This window comes from Neofelis nebulosa, chromosome 1 (assembly GCF_028018385.1).
Source record: "Neofelis nebulosa isolate mNeoNeb1 chromosome 1, mNeoNeb1.pri, whole genome shotgun sequence".
In the NCBI taxonomy this organism is placed as follows: Eukaryota; Metazoa; Chordata; class Mammalia; order Carnivora; family Felidae; genus Neofelis; species Neofelis nebulosa.
Genome location: NC_080782.1, coordinates 100,174,828 through 100,196,972, shown reverse-complemented (window position 1 = coordinate 100,196,972; position 22,145 = coordinate 100,174,828). Strand labels below are relative to the sequence as shown.

At 40.4% G+C, this 22,145-nt stretch overlaps 1 protein-coding gene across 1 annotated transcript in view; it reads left to right on the top strand.

The window, feature by feature from the left end:
• The window catches only part of ANKDD1B (ankyrin repeat and death domain containing 1B), a 66,619-nt gene that overhangs the window by 9,096 nt on the left and 35,378 nt on the right, over positions 1 to 22,145 (top strand). The window contains exons 2-5 of the mRNA XM_058729432.1: positions 2,230 to 2,333; positions 5,349 to 5,447; positions 15,230 to 15,328; positions 15,435 to 15,539. Coding sequence (XP_058585415.1) covers positions 2,230 to 2,333; positions 5,349 to 5,447; positions 15,230 to 15,328; positions 15,435 to 15,539 — 407 coding nt within the window. The remainder of the gene's footprint in view (positions 1 to 2,229; positions 2,334 to 5,348; positions 5,448 to 15,229; positions 15,329 to 15,434; positions 15,540 to 22,145) is intronic.

Below are 22,145 nucleotides of genomic sequence, written 5' to 3'. Positions count from 1 at the left end.
ATTTTGAGGGAATACAGTTCAGCTACAACACTGCAGCGTTTAAACACATGGCTTTTAGGGTTGATAAAATGGGAAGAGAGCACCTGGAGGGTGTCACAGAAGCTTTTAACTTGCTCAGCCCCAAGTAACCTACTATCCCCTCTTCTTCCAGTCCAGGGGACAGACCTCACCTTAACTGCACCCAGGCCAGGATGTGTACTTACCCATGTGTTCAGAAAGGAGAGGAGAACTAGATAGTGGTGAGCACTAGTCACGTCTCCTGCACCATGGTGGTGTGTTTCTCTTCAGTACTATTCAGCTGCTCAGGTGCAGAGGTGGAACAGGTAGCAGTTGAGTTTAATGTCAGAATTAGGATTCTGTCAGCTAGTCTGATGAGAAAAGAGAGTGGCAAGGGAAGTAAAGGTGTTTGTATAGAAGTGACTTCAGCGATGGACTAGAAGATCTAAACTGAGTAAAGAGCAGAGTAAGGGCATAAGGGATGAATAATATGAAAAGCTGGTGAGAACAGTGGATGGGAGGACTTGATGAGGTAGCAGAATTTGGGGAATGGAAGAAGTAGAGCAGGTGAGGTGGATGGATGAGGTGGTGGTCAGATAATGAGTTTCTTGAAGATGTCAGAGGTAATGTGGTTTCTGATGATGATGTCAAGAGTATGGCCCTGAAAAATGGGTGACTGAGATCAGGTGGATGGAAAGATTATTGTAAGTGAAAGAGTCAGGGTCAGATTTGTCATCTGTGTGGGTGTTGAAGTTACTTAGAGTGGGGACAACAGGAAGAGTAGAAAGGAAGAGGGGGATCCAGGTGATAAAATGAATGTGTGTTTCTCCCGTGAAGATACTCCTAGTCTTTGATTAGATTTGGTAGTACTCTAAAGAGTCTTTGACAGGGGTGCCTGGGTACCTCAGTTGGTTGAGCATCCAACTTCGGCTCAGATCATGAGCTTGTGGTTCATGGGTTTGAGTCCTGCATTGGGCTCTGTGTTGACAGCTCGGAGCCTGGAGCCTGCTTCAGATTCTTTGTCTCCCTCTCTCTCTGCCCCTCTCCCACTTTCTCTCTGTCTCTGTCTCTCAAAAATAAATAATATTAAAAAAAATTTTTTTAAGTCTTTGTCAAATTGTGTTGTTGTTGTTGTTATTATTATTATGAAACTACTTGGCAACACATCCACAAAACCTCCTCCAGAGTTCTTTTTTTTTTTAGAGATAGTCTATTACTGATTTCATATCATTCATTCTTGATATCATTTTTCATATTATTAATTGTGACTTTATCCCCCAGTATTGGGGTTGTCCCCTGAGAGCCCTCCAGTTCCCCTACATTAAAAAAACTGGGGTGCCTGGGTGGCTCAGTAGATTGAGCCTCTGACTTCCTCTCAGGTTTGTAAGTTTTTTGTAAGTTTGTAAATTTTTGTAAGTCTTGCGGTTTGTAAGTTTGAGCCCTACATAGGGCTCACTTCCATCAGCGCAGAGCCCGCTTTGGATCCTCTGTCCCCATCTCTCTGCCCCTCCCCCCCTTATTCTCTCTCTCTCTCTCTCTCTCTCTCTCTCTCTCTCTCTTTCAAAAATAAACATAAAAAAAGAAACAATGAGAGAGCATAAAAAAAAAAACTTAATAAATTCTGAAATCTTCCCTAGGCTAGTTAATAAAACCTGCCACCTGAATGTGTATTATGTGTGTGATATGTAGTGTTTATAGTAGGTGTGAATCTCTTTTTATATAAATGAAACATGTTCATCCCTTTTAGACTTTGTGTATATTTATGTGATGTGCTACATTTTAAGGATTTTTTTCTGCTGGCCTGGCATCTGCACAGGCTTCTGCAGACAATTTTATCTCTGTAAGCTTGTATGGAGCATTTGGGCTCCTGCCTGTCTCATCTTTTACAAACATTTTATTAAAACAAAACAAAACAAAGTCTGTGGCCACACTCCGACCTCCTAGAGGCAGAGACCACATTGCTGACTTCAGGGTGGTCCTTGGGAATGATGTTTTGTTTGGGACCAGGAAATATTTTTAAGGGTGTGAAAATACTTGCATTGTGAGCACAAAGTGGAGTCTTGATAATACAGCTTTGCAAAATATTGATACAAAGTTCTCATGTCCAGAATAGTAGAATGTGAAAGGGTGAAGGCTGTTTTTATTTAAAGTTACCAGGTTTGCGTGTGAGGTTTGCTTTTTTCCTTTGTCCCCCTTAAATTCTTCAGTCATGCTTTGCTTGCTTGCTTTCAGTACTGCCAAATGAGAGAAGCTTTCAGAATGCTGCAAAAAGCAATAATTTGGATCTTATGGAGAAGCTGTTTGAAAAGAAGGTTAACATTAATGCTGTGAACAATGTGAGTACAAGTCACAGATGTGACAAGTGACTACTCTAAGGGTGGCTTGGATTTATACAGTGCAATTTAAATAATAATAACAATTGAAATGATTGTGGCGGATGAGGTGTGGGCTAGCTCCTTCAGTGGTAATTCCAGAATGTTTAAGCTAAAGGTGGAATCAAGCCGTGGGATAGGTTCTGAGTCTTTTAATATATCTTATCAGAGGGGAAATATACAGAGTCTTTGTGTGCATCTGTGCAAAATCTGTGGGTGGGCAGTAAAGCCAGTTGTCAGGGTTATGGGCCTGGACTTGGTCCTGGATTGTAGCCTGTGGATCACTGGCCTCATACATTCTGGAAAGGCAGAACATCTTTTGCTACACAGTTCATCATTGGTTTCTCTCCAGAGATTCCCTTTGTTGTTCAGTCCTGCAAATTTAAAATCTAAGGGAGAGCATGGCTTTGTATTTTATTGCTTTAGAAGTACAGTGCATTTGCATTCTGGGCACTGGAGCCGTTTCTAAAACCTAGCTCTTAATTGTTCTTCAAGTACTTGGGTTTAGGAGAGAAGTCCACTGCCAGAAATACTGGATTTCCTACTGCTTGGTTTTGTAGAGATTTCCTGACAGCTTTTCAAGGCAAGGTTTATCAAAGTGGGGGCTGTGTTAATTACTTAGGACAATTAGTGCAAGTGGTTCAAGGGGATAGCAGAGGTGGATTTAATGCTAAATAAAGCATAAGCTTTAGGGTCCCTTCTTGTACAGACCCCTTCCAAGGTACTGGGGAGGGCTCTGGCAATGTGTTTTCATGGTTATATGGGTTTTTTTTTTTTAATCTGAAAAAGTAAGAAACTTTAACTGCCATCAATTCAGCTCTCTGACTGGCTTTAAAGAGGGCTCCCTGAAGAGTGTAGAGTTTAGGTTCCACAAAACCTGGATCTGTCCCAGGCAGTGAGATCATAAGAATTGAAGTCATGCATCATACGCAGTGGAAGGATGCTTACCAGTTGTGCATGTGTGTATGTGAGAGGTATATGTTTGCTTGTATGTGGAAATTCATATGTCTGTGTATATACTGTGTGCATGTGTGTGTCTGATGTGTTATGGTTGTATTTAGTATTTATTGTCCATAGACATCCTAGAAAGAGTAGAAAAATAGAGTTTTGCAGCGTAACAATTTTAGGAACCAAACAAAAACCAGAAAAAAAAAAAAAAAAAAGAAAGGAATCAGGAAAGAAGGAAGGGAAGGGAGTGAAAAGAAAAGCAAGGGCCTTTGAAACTAATATCTACATAAATTGTTGAGTAAGTAAAGCAATAATCATTTTTCCAAGTAGCAGGGAATAGATTCTTTAATGTACTTTCATAATAATTAAAATTTTTTTCACATAAGACTTTATGATATTTTAAACCATATTTTTATATTAAAGTATTTAGAGAGATTTAATGCTAAATGAAGCATCATTTAGGGCACAACCTAGAGCACCTTAACTGACAGTCAGCATAGCAAATTGTCATGACCCCTTGATGAATTGTATTACTTTTTTTTAAGTTTATTTATTTATTTTGAGAGTGAGAGAGTATATACCTGCGCATGTGCACAAGCAGGGGAGAGGCAGAGAGAGAATGAGTGAGAAAATCCCAAGCAGACTCCGCACTATCAGCACAGAGTCTGACGCGGGGCTCAATCTCACCAACTGTGAGATCATGACTTTAGCCAAAACCAAGAGTCGGACACTTAACCAACTGAGCCACCCAGGTGCCCTGTATTATACTTTCTAATGACATCTCTTTTAGTCCCATTTATAGCAAATTGTTGATATGGTTGTTTGTAGAGTTGCTTAAAATCTGTGACGATAGAGATGAAGAAATGTAAGTGGTTTTATTGAATTATCTTGGATGCTGTTTTGGCTTGACATACTAGAACACAGCTCTAGATTGCAGACAGTGTCACGATAACTCATGTTTTGTCAAACTTAATTTATCATCAGCTTAGCTACCAAGGATATCAGATACTTAATTTTTGCAATAAATTATTTATTTGAAACAAAGAAGTAAATCCATGCGCAGGCACCTTCTTTGGATGCAAAAACAGTGCCTAGAGTATAGGAAATAAGATCTGTGTTTTACATGCATGCTAAACATCCATTGTCTGAAACACAATCAACTATGAAAATCCCAGGAGTGCCTTCTTGGCTTTCCTTTGAAACAAAAGATAGTTATAGCTTTCTTTTTCTGTGTCTGCATCTTTCATTGATTCATTGATTCATTGATTCATTCTCTTCTTTCTTTTATTCTGAAGCAGTTTGTTTCAGTAAAATTTATAGATCAAAAAATTTCAGAAGAAAGAGCATATACGATTGAACACCTAGGAAAATTTTTCTTTTGCATTATCAATGTATTCTAACCAGAAAAAAATTACTGTTATTAATAATTGCATATAGGGAGGGGCGCCTGGGTGGCACAGTCGGTTGAGCATCTGACTTCAGCTCAGGTCATGATCTCATGAATGTGAGTTCAAGCCCTGTGTCAGGCTCTGTGCTGGCAGCTCAGAGACTGGAGCCTGCTTCGGATTCTGTGTCTCCCTCTCTCTCTACCCCTCCCCTGCTCATGTTCTGTCTCTCTGTCAAAAATAAATAAACATTAAAAAAATTTTTTTAAATAATTGAATGCAGGGAAAAATACTTTTGCTTTTTTAAAAAAATGTTTATTATTTTTGAGAGTAGGGGAGGGACAGAGAGAGAGGGGGACAGAGGATCTGAGGCAGGCCCTGTGCTGACAGCAGAGAGCCCAATGTGGGTCTCGAACTCACAGACGGTGAGATCATGACCTTAACCAGTGCTCAACCAACTGAGCCACTCAGGCCCCCCACAAGTTTTACTTTTTTATTGAAATCCATTATACTATTAAAATCAATGATGAGTTATGCAATGCAAATATAAACATAAGATACAAAATTATGGCTGTTTGAAAAACAGGAATCATAAAGAGGACAAATAACAATCAGATGACTGAAAACACAAATTACGTTTCCTCAGATGAACCGCACAGCCCTGCATTTTGCGGTGGGGGCGAATCATTTATCCTCGGTGGATTTCTTGCTTAATCGCAAGGCCAGGGTGGATGTTGCTGATAAGGTAAGTTCATCTTTCTTTGGTAGAATGGATTGGAGCATGACCAGTGTATGGGGAAAATCTGGTCACTTCAGTTATCTTGTCTTCACATACGTCCAGAATATTTCCAAATGCAGTTTTCACTTTGGAAAGATCTCTGTAGAGAATATACACATTGTGTACTCTTTGTATTTGGTAACTAAATTGCTTACCCATTACCTGTAGGACTTAGGTTTTACTTATTTTCCCATATTGACCTTATGGCCAGTAATATGCATTTTTAAGAATAAGATAAGTTGACCAGAGTATAATTTGGGATGTAGAAGACAGAAGCTAACTAGCCTCAGAGACTTTAAATCTTGACTGTGCTCTGTGAACTCTGATAAGCAAAGCTTATTAAATAGGTACTATATGCTAGGCACCCGTCTTAGGACTTTGATATTTAGTGCCTCCAACCTTGTGAAAAAGTGTTACTATAATACACAGTTTTCATATGAAGAGCGTAAGACACAGGTTAAACATCTTGCCCAAAGAATTAACATCTAAGAAGGTGTAGAGGCAGGATTTGAACTTGGTTTACTTGGTTCCAGAGACCATGATGTTAGCCACAAATCAGCTTAACTATTTGTCTGCCTAGATATCAAAATCCACCCTGAGGATTTCCACCTACTTTTCCCAACTTCACTTAATACTTTACCATGGCACGAGGAAAACCACCTGGGCTGGATATACCCAACATCATGTTTATCATCTCCAGTTGCAGAGAAAGATGATAGCCTTGGTTATTAGAATCCAGTGGATCATAGTTCTTGGTTCTTAGTTAATCAAATGCTCTGTGGTTCTTCAACTGTTGAGAAGGTTTTCATAGAGCCATTCTATTTTCTGTGTTGATTGACTCCTTGGAGGGTAGACTCAGCACTCACTTACTTTTATTCTCACAGGGCCTGGGTTTAGTATGCGCTTGGTAAATCTTTGGAAGATGAATGAATGAAGTCACATCATCTCGTTGGTTTTGTTGGCATAGACATGGCCTAGACTTGATAATGATAAAAGTTTGTTTGTTTTACCAGTGAGGCACATCCTTCTCTATTTTATTAGTCTGATATTGGTAGGCAAGTTGATTGATATGTAACAGAATCACAGTGAAGAAGTACCTCTTACTAAAAATTGGCACTGAAAGCACCCCAATTATGTGAGGGTAGTAAGTTAGATTATGGTTATGGTACTTGAGGAACGTGTTGTTAGGATCTGGAAATTGTTGATTATTTTGTAGTGTTAGTTAGCCTGCAAAAGATTATTTGGTAATAGACCTAATTGCCAAGCGTCTATTCTTATTTTGACATTGAAACCTTGATACAATAAATTTTTATTTTAATTTTTAAATTGACTATACAGTTACTTTCTTTTTTGTGTAAAGTTCTATGAATTTTAATGCATGTATAGATTCATGTAATCACTACCATAATCAAAATACAGAACAGTTGCCTCACCCAGAAAATTTCTCATGCTGCCTCTTTTTTTTTTTTTTTTTTTTTTTTTCCAACGTTTTTTATTTATTTTTTTTGGGACAGAGAGAGACAGAGCATGAATGGGGGAGGGGCAGAGAGAGAGGGAGACACAGAATCGGAAACAGGCTCCAGGCTCCGAGCCATCAGCCCAGAGCCTGACGCGGGGCTCGAACTCACGGACCGCGAGATCGTGACCTGGCTGAAGTTGGACGCTCAACCGACTGCGCCACCCAGGCGCCCCAATCATGCTGCCTCTTTGTAGTCAAACCCTCCCTTACCCTGGCAACCACTGATGTTTTCTCCATCTCTATAATTTTGCCTTTTTGAGAATGTCATATAAATTATATCATGTAGTATATAACATTCTGACACTGGCTTCTTTCACTCAGCAAAATCTTTCTGCGATTCATTCATGTTGTATATATCAATAGTTCCTCCTTTTTTGTTCTGACTAGTATTCCAGTGTATGGATGTACCACAGTTTATTCATGCATTCACCCACTGAGGAAGTTGTTACCAGTTTTTGACTATTACAAATAAAGCTGCTATTGGTTTCATGAAGATGGCACCAAAGGCAAAGAAGGAAGCTCTTGCCCTTCCCAAAGCTGCAGCCGAAGCAAAGGCTTTGAAAACCAAAAAAATGTGATGCGCAAAGGCATCCACAGTCACACACAAAAAAGAATTTCCACACGTCACCTACCTTCTGACAGCCCAAGACACTGCATCTCTGAAGGCCCCACAAATATCCTTGAAACACTGCCCCCAGGAGAAACAAGCTTGACCGTTGTGCCATCATCAAGTTCCCCCTGACTGAGTCAGCCATGAAGAAAACAGAAGACAACAACGCACTTGTGTTCATTGTGGATTCAAGGCCAACAAGCACCAGATCAAACAGGACATGAAGAAAGTACGACATTGTCATGGCCGAGATCAACACGCTGATCAGGCCTGATGGAGAGAAGAGGGCATATGTTCGACTGGCTTCTAACTATGATGCTTTAGATGTTGCCAACAAAATTGGAATCATCTAAATTGAGTCCAGCTGGCTGAATCTAAATATAAATGTTTTCACAAACAACAACAACAAAACGAATAAAACTGCTAGCAACATTCATGTGCAGGTTTTATGTAGGCAAAAGTATTCATTTATCCATTATAAATCTCTGGGAGTGAGGTTACTGGGTCGTATAGTAAGCTGTATACAAGAAGCTGCCAGACTGTTTTATAGTGTCTGTACCTTTCATTCCCACCAGCAGTGTAGCAGAATTCCATTTGTTCCACAACCTCATCAGCACTTGGCATTTTCTTTTTTTTCCCCTTAATGTTAGAATTCCTTTTTTTATGTTTATTTATTTATATTTGAGAGAGAGAGAGAGAGAGAGAGAGAGAGACAGAGCATGCAGGGAAGGGGAAGAGAGAGAGGGAGAGAGAGAATCTCAAGCAGATTCTGCACTGTCAGCACAGAGCTCACTGCAGGCCTCCAACTAAAGAACCGTGAGATCAAGACCTGAGCCAAAATAGAGTCAGACGCTTAACCGACTGAGCACCCAAGCGCCACTCCTTAATTAGCCTTTCTAATAAATATGTATTGGCATCACATTGTGGTTTTAATGACTAATGATAGTGAGCATCTTTCTTGTGTTATTTACTATTTGTATATTTTCTTTGATTATGTGTCTATTCAAATATTTTGAATATATTTTTTAAATTGGGTTTTTTGCTTTCTTCTTGTTCAGTTTTGAGAGTTATTTATATATTCTGGATACAAGTCCTTTGTTTGATATGTGATCTACAAATATTTTCCCACATTTTTTACAGAGCAAAAGTTTTTAATTTTGATGAAGTACAGTTTACCTATAATTAAAAAACCACCAAGAATGACTTGCCTAACTTAAGGTCATGAAGATTTTCTCATATTTTTTCTTCTAAAATTTTTATAGCTGTGTGTTTTACATTTAGATCTGTTGTCCATTTTTGGGCACCTGGCTGGTTCAGTTGGTGGAGCATTGGACTCTTGATCTTGGGTTTGTGAGTTCGAGCTCCACACTGGGTGAAGAGATGATTTAGGAATAAAATATCTAAAAAAATAAAAATTAAAAAACTAAAAACAAAATTGATCTGTTGTCCATTTTGAGTTAATTATAAGGTATGAGGAATAGGTCAAGATTCTTGTTTTTTTCTTGCATATGGAGGACCCATTTCCTCCTCATTTGACACCAGTGTCACTTCAGTTTTCAGTACTTTGGACCTTTCCTGCATATGTACCGTCCAGGGCCCATTCTGAGACCTGTGCAGTGGTCTGCCCCATAGTTCACCATTCCAGGCCTTTGGCATGCTGCTTAGGGTCAGGTCCATGTAAGGGTCAGGGTGCGGCCACACACACATCTTTATGGGCTTACTTTCTTGAGCTTCCCCCTCTCTGGAATCATCACCCCCACTTTTCCCAGCTCCAGGGCCCCTCTCCCCCTTTTCTTGGTGTGCTGATTAGAAAGTTGAGGGTGTATGTAGTCTCTCAGCTCTGCTATGTGCTTCCCACAATTAGGTCTGCCTCTGCAACTAAGGGAGGAAAACAAGCAACTTGAGTCACCACCCTACCTGCTCTTCTGACCACAGTTTCTCGGTCAGTTTTAGGTGCTTTCCCAGTCCCTGCTACTGCTACCTCTTCTACCACAGGGTTCCAGCTTTGGGAAGGAGGCTTGTGTACAGCAGAGCCAGAACAGAAAAAAGAAACAGTATTTCTCCTACTTTCTCTTTCTTGCAGGATCCCCCTTCTGCTCTGTAGACCAGAAAGAGGGTTTGTTTTGTTTTGTTTTGTTTTGTTTTTAGCTCTTTGTGTCTTTGCCCAGGACACGTTTCTGTGACTTGCACTGCCTTGAGTTCAACCTGGAAGGTATGGAAGGAAAACAAAAGCAAAACAAATCCGAAAACCCTCATTGTTTATATTTTGAGTTTTGGTTTACTTCCCCAATCTACTTGCTATTATTTGCTTCCCAGAGTCCTCAAATAGCTGTGCCATGCACTCTTTCTGGAGATTTTGGTCACATTTGGTGAGAGAGACCAGGAGCAGTATACTTACTCCATTCTACCCAGGACCATAACCCCAAATCTTTAATGTACTATAAAAGGGGAAAGAATTGTACAATAAACATTTGTGCATCCATTGCCCAGGTTGACAGCATCTTTTCCTTTAAAAAGCATGTCTGAGGATTGCTGTGTTTCTAATATATTAAATACACTGCTGGTTTCTGTCAGAGTATAAGTCACTTGTTCCTGAAATGTTGAAGAGATGTTTTACCAAGTTATTCTCTTTGAGGCTTTTCCAAATGTACATTTGGAAGCTAACATCAGCTTTTTGTAACTTGGCCTTGTGAGAGTGTGTGTGTATGTATTTCTGATGTATCTCTGTAGTCCACCTTGAAAGTTTCACTAAGTTTAATATTTCTGTAACTAACTTAATTATTCACAGTGGCATTAGTACATAACCAATAAAATTCTTTTATAATTCAAGCAGTGCTGTGTTTGGTCAAACCTGGCCGTCTCTTTATTTGGGTGATGACCCCTGAGTTTGATTTGGCAGCTGTGTCTTCTAAGCTCTAACACCTGTTTGCAAAGAGCCAAAAATCAAACCCCTTCCCCATCAGTATTTATTCATTGCCTGCTGTGGGTAAGTCTCAATGCCAACTGCTGGGAATTCAACACCATTTAAGTTCTTATTACTCCTAAGTGTAGTCCTGGGACGGAAACACTTGTATTTCCTGGGAGCTTGAAATGCAGAATCAGACCCACCCCTGACCTCCTGAATCAGAATTTGTGACTTAACAAGATTCCCAGGTAATTGTTTCAGGAAGCATTGGCAAGACATACAGTCCCTGCTTTGAGGGGTGTACAGTCTTTTGACTGTTAACTAACTTGGATTTAAATAAAGTTTAAAAAATTAAAAATTAAAAATAAATAAATACATGGGGAAAAATAAAAATAAAAGTTCCATTTAAAACCAAAAAAATAGGGGCATCCCGGTGGCTCAGTTGGTTAAGCATCCAACATCGGCTCAGGTCATGATCTCACGGTTTGTGGGTTTGAGCCCTGCATCCAGCTCTGTGCTGACAGCTCAGAGCCTGCAGCCTGCTTTGGATTCTGTGTCTCCCTCTCTCTGCCCCTCCCCCACTCATGCTCTGTCTCTCTCTCTCAAAAATAAATAGATATTAACAATTTTTTTAAAAAAACTAAATTAAAAATTGGCTGTCTCAGGAAGGTGGAATGGAGGGTGCTGAACTAGGAAAACTGGGACCTGCATTCTAGGCCCCAAGTTAGACAAGTAATATAGAGCAAACGTTATGAGTATGATATGTAAAATCAGAAGAAACTGACCTCCAATTCTGGTTCTGGTACTTTCAAGTGCTGTGATCTAGTTAATGCTCACTTTCAGGTTCCTTATCTATAAGTAATATGTCTGCTTTTCTGTTTCCTTTCATCCCTGGCAAAAAATCATCTATTACTCTGTTAAAGTGCCTTCTAAAACTAAGTCTTCTCATAGGGTGCCTGGGTGGCTCAGTCAGTTGAGCGTCCGACTTCGGCTCAGGTCATGATCTCACAGTTTGTGAGTTCGATCCCCGCATCAGGCTCTGTGCTGACCGCTTGCTCAGAGCCTGGAGCCTGCTTCAGATTCTGTGTCTCCTTCTCTCTCTGCCCCTTCTCCGCTCACGCCTTGTCTCACTCTGTTTCTCAAAAATAAATCAATGTAAAAAAAAAAAATTAAAGAAATAAATAAATAAAACTAATTCTTCTCACACATCTTATTTGGATCTTGTAATCAACTGTGTTTGTAACCTAAGAAACCAGTTTGCTAGATGTATACAATATGAGTAAATAAACAAGGAATGAGGGTCTGCAGGGGCACCTCCATTTGTAAAGAGCATAAGCCTTTTGGCATTTATTTTGGCTGCCCCAGAAATTACGTTAATGTATTCTCTTCTTCTCAGGAAAGTACAAGTGTGGAGAAATGAAAAAGGAAGTCCCATATTATTGAAGTGTAACTCTAAATTAGCGGTTCTCAACTTGAAGGGGGGGCGTTGTCAATTTTGTTCCCAGGAAATACTTGGAGATGTTTGGAGATACTTTTAATTGTCGTGGCTGAGGGGAGATATTGGCATTTAATGGGTAGAAGCCAGAGATAACTGCAAAACATCCTATAATCCCAGACAGCCTCCCACAACAAAAAATCACCTGGCCAAAATGTCATAGTGCCACTGTTGATAAGCCTTGCTTTAAATGTACGTACTTTATAAAATTTACATTTCACCTGTCACACTACCCAGTGAATTAGTCTACTTAAATATTTGTAATTCCAGTATGAAAAAAATGCTTACTAATTTCTGCACTCTTTTTCCCAAGGAACAATGATGTACAATAACTAGTTGAGGTTCTTCAAAAAATGTGCCCTGAATACAATTCACTCCTCAATTGCCTTTCTCTACACATGAATGCTCTATATTCATTAATACTAAATCCATTTTCTATATGACCAAAAAAGAGGTCAGAAATATTTTTTATAGGAGATGAATCACATTTTGATAGGAGCTCTTTTTTTCCTAAGAGGTCATGCTTAATTTCAAAGCAGGCAACACTCAGAGATGTCAAGCACTAATCATAAAATCCAAGAGTCAGGAATTCAAACTGCCAACAACAGGAACTTCTGAAGCCATAAATTCCAAGTGGAGTCATCATTCCTCACAGGCAAAGAATCACTGCTCGCACATGTAAATTTCCCCATAGAAAAGTTCATAATACTATGTCTTGTGACACGAAACTGACATGCCTAGGGCAGTTTGTGAGCATGTGTCATGGATTACACTCACAGTTGCACAGAATGCTCTGTAAAGTGTAAAAGGCCCAGAGTCAGTGACAGTCTGGCCTTAGCACCAGTCTGGTTGTAAGCAAGAAGGTCAAGATTCCTTCCCCTGGGGAATATTTGCACAGGAAGAGCTTCTCATCGATAAGAAGCTCGGAGAGCTGTTGCCTATCATTATCCCCAAAGTACCACCTCCACCTGGGATTCTTTGTTTACATCTAGATCCTCCATTCATCTAGTGTGCCTGTTCCCAAGATTCGGGGATGCCACCCACTTTGAACCTGGAGCTCTTAGCATCGGGGCCATGCATCTTATCCTTAGCTTACAATTGTGTTTTTTAAATTCCACATATGAGTGAAATCATAGGCTATTTCTCTTTTTCTGACTTATTTTGCTTAGCATAATAGATTCTAGTTCCATCCACTTTGTTGCACATGGCAAGATTTCATTCTTTTTGCTTGCTGTGTAATATTCCGTGTGTGTGTGTGTGTGTGTGTGTGTGTGTGTGTGTGTGTGCATGTGTGTATAGATATACATGCATGGTGTGTATATATATACACATTCACACACACAGACATGCACAGAGACCACATCTTCCTTATACATTCATCAGTTGATGGACATTTGGGCTCTTTCCATAATTTGGATATTGTTGATAGTGCTGCTATAAACATTGGGATGTGTGTGCCCTTTGAATCAGCATTTTTGTATCCTTTGGATAAATACCTAGTAGTACAATTGTTGGGTCATAGGGTAGCTCTGTTTTTAATTTTTTGAGGAAACTTCATACTGTTTTCCAGAGTGGCTGTACCAGTTTAATTCCCACCAGCAGTGCAAAAGTGTTCCTCTTTTTTTCCACATCCTCGCCAACATCTGTTGTTTCTGAGTTAATTTTAGCATTCTGAGAGGTATGAGGTGGTATCTCACTGTGGTTTTGATTTATATTTCCCTGATGATGAGGGATGTTGAGCATCTTTTCATGTGTCTCTTAGCCATCTGGATGTCTTGTTTGGAAAAATGTCTGTTCATGCCTTTTGCCGATTTCTTACTGGATTATTTGGTTTTCGGGTGTTGAGTTTGATAAGTTCTTTATAGATTTTGGATACTAACCCTTTATCCGACTGAGATAGCCAATGTTAACTGTTAGCTATTTCCTTTCACACTTTTCTCCTACGCATTGAGTATATGAGTCTAACTGCCTATAGCATCCCTAAAGGTTTCTGATAAAGTCTTTGATAGTCTGTTTCATGCACATATGCACCTATATTATTTTATACGGAGAAAATATTTCAAATAAGGTATATATATTGGGATTCTTTTTATAACTTCAGTCTTCTCTGTTTTTTCTTTTTTGTGTACATACTCCTTCTCCAGTGACTACATTTAACAATGCAGAGTATGTGTGTTTATATCTGTACCTTTCCTCATACTCATAACCATATCCATCTACGTATTGAGTATCTATCTACCTATGTACCCACCTTTTAAAAATGTTTATTTATTTATTTTTGAGAGAAAGAGGAGGGAGGGAGAGAGAGAGAGACAGAGAGAGAGAGAGAGAGAGAGAGAGAGGAAGAGGAAGGGAGAATACCAAGCAGCCTCCACACTGTCAACACAGAGCCCAATGTGGGGCTCAGTCTCATGAACCTGAGATCATGACCTGAGCTGAAATTGAGAGTCAAATGCTTAACCCGCTGAGCCACCCCCGTGCCCCTCCAACTCATTTTTTTATGGCTGCTTGATGTGGTGTCACTGTTCCCTAATGTGTTCAGCATTCCTATTATTAATGGACATTTACCTTTGCTCTCATTTTTAAGGGTTACAGTTAATATCCTTGTTTATATAACATTAGGTCCTAAAACTCATTTTCAAGGGATAGATTCCCAGTAGTGGATTCCTTGTTGAATTTTAAATTTCGGTAGATGTTGCCGAATTGCTGAAACCAAAGTGGTTCATTTCCACTAATACCTTAAGAGAGCACCTTTTTGGGGGTACACTTTTTCAATTGGTTTAATTGCCTTCTTCTTGTTGATTTGTAAGAGGCTTCATGTATTAGAGAAAGTAACCACTTATGTTTATTAAGATACATTTTGAAAAATCTATTTATTGACTTCATCATCAGTCTTTCCTTTTGTAACTTGTAGATCAAGACACTGTGTCTTACAGTCTAGAATTTCTTGTAATATATGTACTTTTTGTGTGCTTTTTTATGTGTATAATATGATACAGGATTTGATTTTATTTTCTTCCCTATGGAGAACCACTTGTCCTTGCACCATTTAAAATGTATTCCTCTCCCCCATAGAATTGAAATATTACATTTACTGAATATTAAATTTTCTCCCTATTTCTTCATTTTCAACATTTCAGTATTAACTTGGTCTTTGTTGACTGAAATAATGTGTTGTGGCTCATCCAAGTGATACTTGTCTTTTCTCTTCTTGGGGAAGCACGGCTTGACAGTAATTCACCTTGCAGCCTGGTCTGGAAGTCTTGAGATCATGCTCATGCTGGTTAGAGCTGGAGCAGACCAGAGAGCCAAGAATCAGGTGGGTATGTGGGTCACTCCTGAAAATAGTCCTCACTGTACCAATGTGGGTTGGGGAAGTCTTAAGATCGTTGTGTAATTATGTCCCTTACCTTGGCTCTCTTCAGGATGGAATGAATGCCCTCCACTTTGCAGCTCAGAACAATAATGTACGCATTGTGGAGTACCTCATTCAAGATCTGCACTTGAAGGACCTCAACCAGCCCGATGAGGTATGTTTGCTCTGGTAGGATAGGTCCTATGTACACCTCCACCTACCTTCCTCTTTCTTCCTACTCCTCCTAGAGCTGCCAAAGCAGCCAGCACAGACAGACCTGGCCCTGTACCCAGGTCCTCCATCACTCTGGCAGATGGCAGAACAGATGAGAAGTGTTGGTGTTGGTGGTGACCCTGGCATCTGCACGTGGGGAGGATGAGGAGTATTGAGGAAGCCGCTAAGTTCTTTTTTCCCCCTTTACTTTCTCATGCTGGTTGGGTGTAGACAGTATCCACCCTATTTTGTATTTAGAACGTATGCTTTCATTTTACTACATTATGCTTGGCCTTTTTGGAGTGTATTTGGCCCAAGTGTATGTAGTAATGAGCCATGGAATATAATGCAATTTTACTGTACTTGTCTACATTCCTTTTCTTTTCATGTGTAGATATATAATAATAACAGCTACCACCTGTTGAGTATTTATTGGTGTGCTAGGTACAAAGGAAAGCTATTTACTTACATTATTTCATTGAGAGGTTTAGGGCCTGGTGTATATGGTTTAACAAATCTTTGCTAAATGAATGAATTCTGTTAATTCCCATAATAATCCTATACAGCAGGATTTTGCTTATTTTTAATTTTTTTAATGTTTATTTGTTTTTGAGAGAGAATGCAAATGGGGGAGGGGCAGAGAGAGAGGGAGACACAGAATCTGAAGCAGGCTCCAGCCTCCGTGCTGTTAGCACAGAACTTGACATGGGGCTCAAACTCACAAACTGTGAGATGATGACCTGAGCTGAAGTCGGACACTTAACTGGCTGAGCTGCCCAGGTGCCCTGGATTTTGCTTTTTTTTTTTTTTAATGTTTGTTTATTTTTGCAGGAGAAAGAGACAGAGCGGGGGCGGGGGGGGGGGGGGGTGGGAGGGCAGGGACAGAGAGAGGGAGACACAGAATCTGAAACTGGCTCAAGACTCTGAGCTGTCAGCACAAAGCTGTATGTGGAGCTTGAACTCACAAATTCTGAGATCATGACCTGAGCCAAAGTCAGATGCTTAACCAACTGAGCGAGCCTGGTGCCACGAATTTTGCTTATTTTTAAAGTGATGAATTTGAGGCTCAGAAAGGCTGAGTACCTCATCCATATCCCAGAGTTGGACAGTGAGAGTCAGAATTTGAATTCAGGTCTCGCTGACCTCAGTCACCATGCTGTCCTGTCTCTCTTCTCAGATGACTGTGGACATTCCTCCTGTGTCATGAACTGTCTTTTCCCTGGAATATCTTCTTCTAGGCCTTTTTCATAAGGGAGTACACCCTGTGAGATTGAAGTTTTGATTTCAAATGTGACCTCTTTTTCACTGTGCCTACAATAGTCTCCATAAAAGTCTCTCCATAAATTAATCAGTAATACCTCATTTCACCTCTTGTAAAAAAACGTTCACATTCTTGTCTGACTCCAGTCTTAAAAACAACAACAACAACAACAACAACAACAACAACAACAACAACAGTAATTTCTTCAAATGAAGTCTGTAAGTTTCTTTTACTTCCTCTGAGTATGACTGAGCATCTGTACATTTACAGCTTAGAGGCAGACAGACATGGGCTGTGGTCTGGGCATGTATTAGTTACACTGTTTTAAGCAAGTTCTCTGACTGCTGAAAGCCTCGGTATCTACAAGGGATAATTGGGGAAGCAATACCTCTATGGTTTGATGTAGAGTATTGACATTTCCTCAATTTTATGTAAAAAATGCCTATGCCATTGGACTTCACTGTAAGCCATTCTACCACCCTTTTCTAATCAGATGCCACCCCTAAGCCATTCTTATGTAGCAGTATTGGAACAGCCACTGTTGAGATTTTTAAATGAGTTAATGACTATAAAACACTTAGCAAAGAGTCTGGTACCTGGTAAGTGCTCACTAAATGTAGTTGTTATAACAGTAATCATAGGGCAAAATGCATTGTCTGATTTCCTCAAAATCATAATCATAGATAGCATCTAGTGTCACAGTGTGGACATTAGATCATTCTGGTTTGATTGATGCTAGGTAGGGATGTGACCTGTGAATGAATTCCACTCAATTCCATTCAGCAGATATTTGGTATCTATGAGACACATGACTGTCTTCCTTTTCAGTGGGCTCCAGCTGCTTTGACAGGAGACAGCTGTGTATGGGAGGATCAATAGGCTGAAGGGACTCAAAGACCAAAGCAGGTTTGTGGGGAGACTTCACATCTGGAACTTCTGCTGGCCAGCAGCCCTCTTGCCCACCGTCTCTGTAGCTGGCTCTGGGGTTGTCCTGTCCCACCCCTCTTCCTCCTCCTCTGTCTGGTGGGAAAAAGACTGGGGAGCCCTGGCAGCAGACTGTGCAGAACCACATGTCCAACTGAGAGATCTTTTTTAAAAAATTTTTAAATGTTTATTTATTTTTGAGAGAGAGAAAGAGCGTGAGTGGGGATGGGGTAGAGAGAGACGGAGACAGAATCCATATCAGGCTCCAGGCTCTAAGCTGTCAGCACAGAACCCACGAGCTGCAAGATCATGACCTGAGCTGAAGTCTGACACTCAATTGACTGAGCCATCTAGGTGCCCCCCCCCCCACTGAGAGATCTTAAAATTAAGATAGATTCAGAGACATATGAGGAATGAACAAATAAATACTCTACTGGTTCATTTGGGAGAAAGGAATCTCTGAATCCAATTTTAGTTTTAAAGAAACCTAAGTGGATCAATGCAAAAGACAAAGTCTATTCTTTTTCTGAGATCTGTGAATGGGGTTCAAGAATGTTGGCAAAATCCAGTATGAACTGGGATCAGGAGCTCAGGATCTATTAATTCATCTTTGGATTTTCCATCTGTGTTTACTTAAAAGTATTGTGGAACTCATTGAATGCATTTGATAGAAAAAACTGCTTCACCCTCATAGCTGGCCCTCTTGCCTACTTTCTTATCCGCTGAATGTGAGAGCCTGTTTACTGACCAGTATTAGTAAGATTGTTTTCTCTAGAGGGAACTCCAAAAGCTAACAAGGAAAGCCTTATAGGGAGGCGGTCTTTATTAATAAAAGGGGTGTCACTAGGCCCAGGAGAGTGTGGGTGGGGATGGGAGAGATGGAAGACATGGAAAATACTTTGAGGTTTCTTTCAGGTCCATAGCTTGGGAAATCATGTGTCCTCTCCAGGGGAGAGAGAGTAGAGCAGCCAGGAGAAGTTTTGGGTGAAGTAGTATAGATGTTCTGAATCTACGTGTAAACTTCCATCTAGTGGTCAAAAATAAGCTCTCAAAATGTTTGGAGTGGAGCAGGGACACAGAAAGGAATGGCTTTAGAGTATATGCATAGTTGTTGAATCTAAGAGTTTGGTGGTACAATGTAAGGTTGGTTTCAGCTGCATACTTAATGGGAACTTCCATTGGTTCAAATGAATATAGGAAGTCTTTAGAGGTCAGAACGCAAAGAAGCGTCCCATTTTGGAGTGTTGGGAATAATGAGCATGAGAGGATTTGAAAAGATAGATTTTCTTGTATGGACCTGAGGCCAATATTTAAGGGTTCCAGTGTGCAAGGGGAGAGCTCATCCTACCCACCCTAGGTCCATGACTGCGTATTTAACACACTGCTCCTTCAGTAGTTTTTACTTCATGGCAACTTATTTTTCCCTCTCAAATCTCTAGTTATTAAGGAATCTCCTGGTGTTTTCCTTATGTTGGGGTTCTGTTGTGAGGGTCCCAGGATAAGGAGAGTTGCCATGGGGTGTAGACCTACACACAAGGCACTGGAGGACTTTGTGCTGGGTCCTCCCTGGCCTCCTCTCAGAGGCTCTCCAGGGCACCACCTCTGGGATCTCTATGGGCAAGAAGAGTCAGTTTGGACTTCAGGTGCCTATTGAATGGCTGTTTATGAAATCTTTGTTTAATTTGGTAACTTGTCAAATTTGATAATCCTGGTAGTAAACTTCAAAATGAAAAATAATTTCAAAAAAATTTTTAATGTTTATTTGTTTTTTGAGAAAGAGAGAGACAGAGCATGAGAAGGTGGGGGTGGGGGTTGGAGAGAGAGAGGGAGCCACGAAATCCAAAGCAGGCTCCAGGCTCTGAGCTGTTAGTGCAGAGCCTGATGCGGGGCTTGAACTCATGGACCATGAGATCATGACCTGAGCCCAAGTCGGAAGCTTAACTGACAGCCACCCAGGTGCCCCCAAAATAATTTCAAATTAACAATTTTAACCCCTTAGATTTGTTCACATGCAAACAATTTAAATGCATTGAATTAAAACATGTTAGGTTAAATATACATTGTGTTAATAAAGGAGAAAGGAATTCTAGCCCCTTCTTATGCTCATTAATTAAGGAAGGCAATCAGCATCCTGAGCTGGGGAGGCATTGTGATTTGTCTGCAGCTTGGGGCTCTGACACCACTATTCCATTGCCCTGACTGAAAAATCTCCCTGCCTTGCAAGTGGGCAGGAGTCCTGTGAGGCTGCACTGCATAGAGGTCGACTTGCACATCATTTTAAAAGGATTGGATGGGTAAAAAATGAAATGAGACATGGTAAGAAACAGAATTTAAACAGGAAAAAAACAAGTATTTTTAAAGTTCTTATTTTTCCTAATAACTTGTACTAAGATGAGAGAAAAGATTTGTATCTCATTTTACTGTCACTTCTTCCTTATTTATGCTCCCTTTTGAGACATTTCTAAAATATAGATTACTTTAAATGCCCTTATTTTGTGTAATTTCACATTCACATTTTTTTCCCCTTGATAATCACATTTTTAAAGGGCATCCAAAGTTGAAAGTAATAGCTGTTTTCTTGGTGAAGAAAAATGTTTCAACTCTGATAACCTCCCATTTCTTCCCAGACTAGGCTTTCTTTGTGGGTGGGCCCTCTGTCACTTTGTTTAGCCATGCAGAAATGCAAGCCTTTGTATTAGCCAAGGGTAAGAGTAAGGCCTTTTTAAAGTTCAAAGGACCCCTGGTACTTCTAGTAGTATTCGTTCCCATACTACTAAATATGTATCTGTGAGACTTCTTTCTGCGATGAGTGATAAAAATCCAGTTTAATCTAGATTAAGCAATAGTGGTAATTTATTTATTCCTAACTAAAAAGTTGGAGGGTGTATCTGAATGGCTTCAGGCACGGCTGGATCCAGCCCCCCCTTTTTTTTTCTCCCTCTCCAACTCTCGATTGTCTCTATTGGCATTATTGGTACTCTCCACAAGGTGGGAAAGATGGCTGCTAGCAGTTTCAAGATATTCTTAGGGATATTCTTATGGATTTTTATTCATAAGAAAGAAAATTTCTCTCATTAGATGATCATATATAGGGTGCCTGGATGGCTCAGTCATTTAAGCATCCTACTCTTGATTTCAGCTCAAGTCATGATCTCACAGTTAGTGAGTTTAAGGCCCATGTGAAGCTCAGTGCTGACAGCACAAAGCCTGCTTGGAATTCTCTCATTCCCTCTCTCTCTTTGCCCCTTTCCTGCTTGTGCATGCATGTGTACACACTCTCTCAAAATAAATAAACTTTAGGAAAAAAATAAATGTGCATATATAAATCTCAGAAACAACTCTCTTCGGCCCTGCTTGAATCATCTGCCTAATCCTGGACCAATCACTGTAACCAGCGTGGGTTAAAGTGATCACTTCATGTGGCGGGTGAAACCTGGCAGTTGACAGCACTAAATGGATAAATGGTGTCTGTATAAGTGGGGAAGTTCTCAAAAGGAAAATGAACCTGCTGTTACTAGAAGAAACAGACATAAAAGCAGTAAATGTCTACTCTGGGACACAACACCCTCATGTATCATTTACGGTTTCTGTGGGTAAAGGGCTAATAAGACCCCTTTTGCTTCTGCCTGAGAATTTAAATTTTTTTTTAACGTTTATTTATTTTTGAGACAGAGAGAGACAGAGCATGAATGGGGGAGGGTCAGAGAGAGGGAGACACAGAATCTGAAACAGGCTCCAGGCTCTGAGCGGTCGGCACAGAGCCCGACGCGGGGCTCGAACTCAGGGACCGCGAGATCATGACCTGAGCCGAAGTCAGCTGCTTAACCGACTGAGCCACCCAGGCGCCCCTTCTGCCTGAGAATTTAAACGTTAGTTAACTTTCTAGCTCTGTGTCACTGCAAACAAGATTAGCGTTGTTTATGATAAAAATGACCCCTAATTGGCAAATTGCATCTGGACTTGGAAGAACTACAGATGCACTATCATCACCGGGGGGAAGCCATATTTTGGGTTTGGGCTTCCCTGACTGTAATGACTTAAAACTAATGGAGCACATCCCTTGTGGGGATCTGGAAGCTATGCTTGGGGTATTTATTCCATTGGGGCACCATCCTTCTAGACAGGGTGGCTCCAATGCCTGTCCACTGTAGATCTGTCACCTTGCAACTGAGCTATCACCTGGGGGGCCAAAGGCAGCAGCTCCTGGACAACTCTGTAGGGACATGGTATGAAGAGGAACGGCTGACCTTGGCCAGCTGTGGTTTGTGTCCTATATCTTCAGAGTAAAGTGGTGTCAGATGTGGCCGGTGATAATTCCGTTATTCTGAAATCTTTAATTGAAGCCAAAAAGACCCTCTGGTGGGCATTGAAGTCATTCTCATA